Below are 9,443 nucleotides of genomic sequence, written 5' to 3' on the forward strand. Positions count from 1 at the left end.
TTTTTAAGATTTTTTTGCTTTTCTTGACACTAAAACTAATCTGATGTGGTGACCTGTATTTGTGTGTTTTATTCTATGTTTTTCAATATGGAAGATACTTAAATGTATATAAGAAGTATGATGACTTATTGGATAACATGGCTGAACAAAGTATCACTGCATTCCTGAAAGAAAATCATGACATTGAGGATTTTGTGAAGGTACGAGATGCCATTTCACATTTCATGCCTTAATAGCCTGTGCTACAGACAAGCCAGTGAGCAACCTGTGCTTGTTGGGTTAGTATACATACTATGCTCAACATTCGGCTCTGAGAGGGAGTGGGTAGAGAGGCTCAAAGGCAAACTAAGCTACTGCATGTGCTTCTTTCTACAGAGGATCAATGAAATTAAGAAGCTAAGAAATGAAATTGCATCCATGCACATTACTGTGCCTTTGGCCATGTTCTGCCTTGATGCCATGGCCCTAAATTATGATCTCTGTGAGCGAGCCCAAAATCTGAAAGACCGGCTGATTCAATTCCAAGTGGATGTAAACCGGGACACCAACACCAGGTATTGTTACTCTCTTGGGAGAAATGGCAATGCTATTTGGCATGTACAGTCTGGGAATTGTGCTGTTTGATCTTAAGCTCTATATTGTGCTTTCATTTTTACTGAAAAATGTCTGTATTTTTGGTTGTAAGGGGTATAAACTCAACTCAGACTGTCTTAAGCAAGAAAGGGAGTACAGGACTCATATGTTGAAAAGTTCAGGAGTTGCTGGCCTCTGCATGCCGGGCCCAGACTCAATACTGCAAGTGAGGGTACCATTTCTCTCTGCTCTACTTTCATATTTAGGCTCTGTGCTCTGAAAAGCTGTCTTTAGGAGTCCAGGCTTACATCTTCCTAGGTTGCTATCCCGTGGTGGGGAGCCAAAGGTGAGGTTGGAGTTGTGGGAGGACTTTCTCTTTTTCCAACAGTCTCACAAAAGCCCTGGCTTGGGTCATTTGTGCAACGCTCAACCATTTGCTGTGGCTAAGAGGATGGCTCAGCTCTGGGTGATGGTCTCAGCCCTGGAGTAAGTGTCAGCCATACTTAAACCACAGGAACAGAGAGAGGGAGAGGGATGAGTCACCAAGAAAGCAGAGGGTGTTGTTACCAGGAAAGGGAAAGGGCTCTGAGAGGCAAAGATAGCAACTGTTTGCTCCATTGTCTCTATTTGAATGCTATGCAATGGCTAGTACTTATCTTTCTCACTTTAAAGTATAGACTAAGATGATGTTAAAAAAATCAACCCACTGCCATTGAGTCCATTGTGACTCATAGCAACCCCTGTTGGGTTTCCAAGGCAGTAACTCTTCATGGAAGTTGATTGATTCATCTTCCTTGCACAGAACTGCTGGTGGGTTTGAACCACCAATAATAATGATCACTACTACTGTTATAAGGAGCTCTGGTGGCATAGTGGATCAGGCATTTGGATGTTAACCAGAAGGTCAGCGGTTCAAACCCACCAGCCACTCCACAGCAGGAAAATAGGACAATCTGCTTCTGTAAAGATTTAGAGCCTCAAAAACCCAATGGGGGTCACTATGACTTGGAATCAACTTGATGGCAGTTCAGGTTTTTTTTGTTTTTATTACTATTGTATATTGTGTGTGTGTGTGTATGTGTGTATATGTGTGTGTGTGTATATATATATATATTATTTAGGAGCCCTGATGGTGCAACATTTAAGTGTTTGGTTGCTAACTGGCAAGTTGGTGGTTTGAACTCACCAAGTGGCTCCATGGGAGAAAGGCCTGGCAATTGGCCTGTAAAGATTATAATCAAGAAAATCCCATGGGGATATTCTACTCTGTTACATGGAGTTGCTATTGAAAATTGACTCAACAACAACAACAACGTTGTATTATCATATATATTATTGTAACATTTTATAGTACTTTAAGGTTTATGAAATACATATCAGAAAGTCATCAGCAAATTAATGATAATAATAAAACCAGTTGCTGACGAGTCCATTCCAACTTGCAGCTACCCCATTTGTGTAAGAATAGAACTATGCTCTGTAGGGTTTTCAATGGCTGATTTCTTGGAAGTAGATCAATCACCAGGCCTTTATTCCAGTGAGCCTCTGTGTGACCTTGAACCTCTAACCTTTCAGTTAGCAGCCTAGTGTGTTAACAGTCTGCATTATCCTGGGACTCCAAAGATCATAATAGCTACCACTTGTTCAGCACATATTATAGTCCAGGCACCATATAAATATTCTGAATATTAGAGATCAAGTCAAGGCTAATCAAGTCTTCCTAACAACCATAAGAAATCAACTTTCAAGGAAAGATTTACTCAGGAGGAAATTCACTTTGTTGGTTACTGGGGGTGAGAGGGAGGGGAAGAGAAAATTTCAGACTAGTTGAGGGTCACGTATTAATTTGGGTGAGGGGAGGGGCAGCATGGAAAGAATCTGTGACAAGCATGGGGGCAGTGGAGAAATGGAGGACACAGAAACGTGCACACAAGATACAGACAACAGAGGCAAATACTGTTATGTGCACAGTGTAGCATTACCAGTGGCACCAAACTCTAGGCTATGGGTAAATGCACAGACAGGTGAGAAGATTGGGTGGGGGTAGGTGAACAGGAATGTACCCAAAACCAGGGATAGATTACATCTATGTATGTATGTGTGGATTACATTTCAACATAAAGAGAATAAAAATCCTCACAACTGGACCAATAAGCAGCATCATGATAAATGGAGAAAAGATTGAATTTGTCAAAGATTTCATGTTACTTGGTTCCACAATCAATGCCAGTGGATGCAGCAGACATCAGATGACGTGTTGCACTGGGAAAATCTGACACAAAAGATCTCTTTAAAGTGCTGAAGAGCAAAGTTGTCTCTTTGAAGACTAAGGTGCACCTAACCCAAGCCATGGTATTTTCAGTCATCTCCTATGCATGTGAAAGCTGGACAATGAATAAAGAAGACCAAAGAAGAGTTGACATTTTTGAGTTGTAGTGTTGGCTAAGAATACTGAGGGTACCATGGACTGCCAAAAGAACTAAAAGATTTATCCTGGAAGAAGTGCAGTCAGAATCCTCCTTGGAAGTAAGAATGGCCAGACTTTGTCTGACCTACTTTGGTCATGTTATCAGAAGGGACCATTCCCTGGAGAAGGATATCATGCTTGGTAAAGTGGAGGGTCAACAAAAAAGGGGAAGACCCTCAATGAGATGGATTAACACAGTGCCTGCAATGATGGGCTCAGGCATAGCACAGACTATGAGTCTGGTTCAGGACCAGGCAGTGTTTCATTCTGTTGTACATAGGGTTGCTATGAGTCAGAGCCAACTCGATGGCACCTAACAACAAGCATAGATTGGCTGAAGATAATCTTACATATGTATTTGTGCTACAAAATTATCCACATGCATTACAGAAGTAACAGAGGACAGGGTTGGAGTAGCTTCTCAGAGACAATAAAACACCTTGAGAGAGACAATCACCAGGCCTTCAGGCTTGGGACCATGGTCTCAAGGGACATCATGGTCAATTGGCACAACATAGTACATAAAAATCTTGTTCTACATCCTACTTTGGTGAGTAGCAACTGAGGTCTAAAAAACTGTTTAGTGGCCAATTAAGATGCAACTATTAGTCTTCTCTTGCCTGGAGCAAAGAAGAGTGAAGAAAAGCAAAGTCATTTGGAAACAATTAGTCCAAAGATATGATAGATCACGAGAACCTCAGCCTTCATGACCCTGAGACCAGAAGAACTAGATGGTGCCCAGCTACCAATGCCAACCACTTGGAAAGGCATCAGAATTGGGGATTCTGGTGAGAGTGGGAGGAAAAATGTGGAACAAAATTAAAAAACACAAAAATGACCAGATTTCCTGGTCAGATAGAGATTGGTGGAACCCCTGAGACTATGGCCCTAGTAATGAATGGACTTAATTCTGTGGACTGGCTCTCAGCCCAACAGTAGAAAGACCTACATGCAGAACACCTACCCCAGGGAGATGTACCCAGCTACCCTAGGGAGATGCACCCCTTAGATCAATTAACCATGAGACAACAGAGAGGTAGCATTAACATAGAGGGAAAGCTGAACAGACAGGGATGCATAGATAATACGAGCACAGATAGGGAGGAGGGGGAGGAGAGTTTTTATGGTTGGGGATTGTAATTGGGGTGTTAAATCAAATGTGCATGAACTGTTGAGTGTAAAACAAATCTGATTTGAAAATTGGCACCCACAACACAATATAAATAAATAAAAGAAATTGATTTTACCTTCTCCACTGTGTTGATGAAGAAACTGAGACTCAGAGAGGTTAGCAAGTGGAATATCTGTGGTTTAACCTAGCTTATTTTGACTCCAAAGCCCATATTCTTAGCCCTGACATTTATGTTTGTCACTGAGTGATGAAGTGCTGAGATTCCTGGCTTTGGAACCAGAGACTTGCTTTTGAATCCAAGTCCTTCCATTGACTCCCTGGGCAGCTCCTGGCAAGTCATTTTACTTCTCTGATCTCCCATTTATTTGTCTGTTAGCCTGAGGGTTTAGGACTAGGACAGTGGTTTTCAGCCTTCATGCTACTAGGACACTTTTTTCTTTGGAAAGTTTGAGGAATTACAGTATTTTTCATAAGCATCAGTTCATTTTCTTCCTGCCAAATCAAAGCAACATGGTCCTTTCGTTGGTCAGTTCATCTGTCTTTATCAAAATAAATATATAATTTCCTTGCTATTGTTTCTGGGTGCTGTTGAGTTGATTCCAACTCATAGCAACTCCATGGGTCAGAGCAGAACTGCCCCATCGGTTTTTCTGTGCTATAATATTTACAGGAGCCTATTGCCAGGTCTTTTCTCCCATGAAACCATTTGGTGGTTTCAAATTGCCAACCTTTCAATTAGCAGCCCAGCTATATTTTCCTTATCCAAAAAACCAAACCCACTGCCATTGAGTTGCTTCTGACTCATAGCAACCCCCATTGGGTCACTATAAATCAGAAATGACTTGGAAGCAACAAGTTTGGTATGAGTAATGTGCATATAAATATTATTCATCAAGGATTTACAGATGGAGAAAAGTTGGAAGCTGTTGTTCTGGTCTCCAAATAGGAATCATATCTGTTCAGCATGATTTACTTACAAAAAAAGTTATTTTACAAGATGATGGTGATGGAGGTGATGGTGATGATGATGATGTTTTTCCTTTCTCTGTAGCATTTGTAATCAGTACAGCACCATTGCAGACAAAGTCAGTGAGATTCCTGCCAACACTGAAGAACTGGTGTTCCTCATTGAATTCTTAAAGAAATCCAGTGACGTCACTGTGTTCAAACTCAGGAGGCAACTTAGAGATGCAATTGAACGCCTAGAGTTTTTGTTGGACTATGCAGACTTGCCCCGTATGTCCAATACTATATATGTATATGCAAATATATATGGATGTTTATATTTTTAGGGTTCAAGAAGCAGGGGATGCTAATGAATAGCAGGATCACTGCTTTTTAAAAGAACCCATATGTTATCATAATGTAATAATGAATAACAGCAAACAGAAGGAACCTTATTAGACAAAAACAGGCACTCTCTAGAATTTTGCCTTCTAGTTCTTAGATACCTATCTTGGCATCTTGTCCCTCGTATTCTTGGAAAAGCCACTTCATGCTCTTTATAAATGGATAGATTACACTCATCTATAATCTTAATCCAGCCCCACCTTTGAAGGGGCCAGAGCATTTTCCTTCATACTCATGCATATTTTAAAAGAAAAGAAATGGTATTGGCCCCTGAAAGGCTCACTGGCCCAAGGTAGAGATTTGTAACCTGGTCCAGGTACTGAAGGAAAAGCAGATATGCTCTCCACAAGCCAGGATTCAGATCCTTTTCCACATGGAAATACCTATTAATTACCTTGATAGGTATTAATGTGATGTTCACAATTGGAGGCAGTAGAGGGTCAGTGGTAGGAGGAGGAGATGGGGACTGGGAGTGAAAAACGTTCCTCTAACCATCTACCCAGACATTCATGGCCTGTGCCCTTGGGCACATACACAAACCACTTAATTCTCCTACTGTGATTTCTGCCCCAAAGTTCCCAAGTGTATGGTGGGAAGCCAGGGCATTTTGATTGACCAGAGCCTTAAGATGGGTGGAACATCAGGCATTGATATTATTACATCCATTTAACCAAAAAGGGAATGGAGACTCAGACAAGGTGAGATAATTTGAAGAACAGAACCAGAACTTCAACCCAGGTTTCTGCCTCTACTCAGACCTAGCCTGGAAAGGTAATAAAGCATAATGGATAAAAATTTAGGCTTTGGAGTTGGTTAAACCTGGATTTGAATTCTGCTTTGCCACCTTCTAACAGTGTGTCTTAGTAAGCTAGTGATGCTGTAACACAAATACCACAAGTGACTGGCTTTAGAGAACAAAAATTTATTTTCTCATGGCTCTGGAGGCTAAAAGGCCGAATCAGGGTCTTACCTGTGTTGATTCTTTCCTCGTTGATACCTTCCTAGTTGGTAGCTCTGAGCATTCCTTGGCTCTCGGAGATCTCCACATGGCATCCATCTTCCCAAGTATATGCTAGCCTCTGTGTCAAATCTGCTTTTTCTATAACTCAGAAGTGATTATGTTTAGGACTCACCCTCTACTCATAGGTTCTGATTCATGTATCAAAGAAACCCCTATTCCCAAACAAAATCACAACCACAAGTATAGGGAGTAGGATTCCAACACATATTCTGGGAGGACACAATACTATCCATAATACAGTGTGAGCTTGACCATTTGGCTTAACCTCTGGGTGTACTGTCTGTGAAAACAGGAATTACAATACCACCTATCTTCTAGCCTGACCCTTAGTAAATGTTGACTCTTAATCATAATGGACTTGGGGGACTGAACTGGTCATTCAGAATGCCCCTCTCCCTGTCCTCCCCACACCCACTTTTCTACTGACCTTTCATTCTGCTGGACTAACTCTATGTCAAGCCATGTCCTAGAGCAGACTGTCTGTGTTTTGCAGAAGAAGATATCAAGTTGAACAGCACTCTGTTCCTCTGGCCAGACCAGATTGAAGATATCTTTGAAAACAGTCGAAACCTGCTCTTCAATAAGAGGGACCAGGCAGAGATGGACCTGATTAAAAGGTACAAGGGAATCTAGGTTCTTTTGGAAATGAGGCCTGGCTTTATAAGCCCTGCTGCAGGTTCCTGGTTCTATCTAGAGTCCCCCACCCCACTCTGGGCAACACATGAGTGAAAGCTGAAAACAATTGTTGTTGTTGTTGTTGTTATGTGCCGTCGAGTCAGCCCCGACTCATAGCGACCCCTCCTTGGGTTTCCGAGGCAGTATCACTACGGAAGTAGGATTGCCCAACCTTCCTTCCGAGGAGTGGCTGGTGGGTTTGAACCGCCAGCCGTCTGGTTAGCAGTCAAGTGCTTTAGCCACTATGCTACCGGAGAAATTTCCTTCGGTTTCCTACTAAGGGATGTTCTCTCTAAACCTACTTCTCTGAGTACCCCTCCAATGTCTTCCCTTTCTGCCTTAAATGATTACAATTTGGCTATGCAAAAAGAAAAGACAAAAATAGTGGCATATATCAATGGCTTCTGCAATAATTAATCACAGCAAAATTGTCATCCTTATGCTGGAGATCAGGTATCTGGGCAGTATCAAGACCAGGATGATAGAAGTGTGGCAAAAGGCTGAGAAATTAACTACTTTGCAGTTGGTGCTGTTCACTACTAATGTGGCTGTAATCATTTACTCATTCAATGTTTGTCAATAACACTAAGCCAAAAACCAAACCAAACTCACTGCTGTTGAGTTGGATCTGACTCATAGCAACCCCTCCTTGGGTTTCTGAGGTAGTATCACCACAAAAGTAGGTTGCCCAGCCTTCCTTCTGAATATTACCTTAAAACTAAATATTATCTAAAACTGTGTGTTTGAACCGCCAGCCTTCTGGTTAGCAGTCAAAATGCCTTAGACACTATGTCACCAGAGCTCCTGCTGCTATTATGGATATTTTACAATGTACTGTGCTCTATTCTAGACATGTATGTGTGTATGGCTAGTTAATAAATATTTTAATGCAGTGATAGAGAAAAGACATACTGAAAACTCAGGCCATGCTAAGTGACATAAGCCAAGTACTGAGTGCACAGTAAAGACACCCACACACACATACATACATACACACCCCCCACCCCACCACACACACACACACCACTTTGTTTATGAACTGCATATTCATCCTCTGTCTCTATCACACATAAAATTCCCACTGCCCAATTGTAGCTGCCATAATTCCTGCAAATATTCTTGAAAAAAGGAAAAAGGTAGGTAATATCCAGGATTCCTATACAAGACCATTTTCTTCAAATTTCTTGTTGAAATTATCTACATTGAGAAATTAGCTGCATTTGGGGGTTTCAACTAGGATAAACCCATTTGGTTGCTACACCCAAAATATGGCTTAGGTCTGCTGCCCAGGAAAAATTAGATTTATGAACTTACAGTAATATGGTGGAATATGCAGACAAGCTACACAGACCCTCTTCAACAAAGAAAAGAGAAACCAATTGACAGAGATACAGAAGATAATCCTGGAGCCCTGAGCTTTCAAAGGAAGTATACAGAAGTGGATTAACCACCAACTAGTGGAAGAACCTGAATGAAAACAGTGAGTACAGAGATGGACGGAGCTGTGGATTGTCAGCTACTCTGACGGCACCAACAGACTGAATATTTCCAAGTGGTGTTAGGACCTGAGAATTGACCTAACGATCAGCCCTGGTCACCAAGGGCTGTAGGGACAACTGCAGCAGTAGCCAATGACTAGGAAGGGAGATACCAAAGAGGGAGACAACCTGAGCTGTGGATTTTCGGCTGACTGGGGGTGCAGCCATTATGATTGTTACAAGCAGTGGCCATTTTGGATATTTAAAGTGACAGCATTCTCATTCAGATTCCAGGGATCTTAGAATAGGCTCTGCTTGCCAAGGACAGCAGGGTCGTATGGGAGACTGACAACAGGAAATGAGACAGGTGGTGAGTGCATAAGTGCCACATAGTGAATAGAGGAGCACAGTACCCTGCTTACTTAGATAAAATCCAAACAAAACAAAGAAAATGAAAATCTTGGACAAATCACTCCACATACAATCACCAATTAAATATAAACACAAAAACATCACAATGTCTCAGAGACAGCAGAGCATCACAGTCCACATAAAGAAGCAAGACAAAGCAGGAGAAACAAGAGATGAAGATACAGATCAAGAAACATCCCTGAGGAAGAAGCAGCATTGGAACTCCCTGATAAGAAATTCAAAATAATTATTTTTATGTACCTTCAATGGATTGAGAGAGAGATCAAAGAAAACCTTGACAAAACTGAGGAAAACAAAGAGAAAACCCTAGAGCAA

At 41.5% G+C, this 9,443-nt stretch overlaps 1 protein-coding gene across 1 annotated transcript in view; it reads left to right on the forward strand.

Moving 5' to 3' along the window:
* Window positions 1–9,443, forward strand: part of DNAH3 (dynein axonemal heavy chain 3) — a 308,795-nt gene that overhangs the window by 76,880 nt on the left and 222,472 nt on the right. Inside the window, exons 13-16 of the mRNA XM_042783203.1 lie at window positions 95–200; window positions 376–554; window positions 5,224–5,408; window positions 7,037–7,160. Coding sequence (XP_042639137.1) covers window positions 95–200; window positions 376–554; window positions 5,224–5,408; window positions 7,037–7,160 — 594 coding nt within the window. The remainder of the gene's footprint in view (window positions 1–94; window positions 201–375; window positions 555–5,223; window positions 5,409–7,036; window positions 7,161–9,443) is intronic.

This window comes from Orycteropus afer, unplaced genomic scaffold, assembly GCF_000298275.1.
Source record: "Orycteropus afer afer isolate SDZICR_OR568_19922 unplaced genomic scaffold, OryAfe1.0 scaffold00732, whole genome shotgun sequence".
Classification (NCBI taxonomy): Eukaryota; Metazoa; Chordata; class Mammalia; order Tubulidentata; family Orycteropodidae; genus Orycteropus; species Orycteropus afer.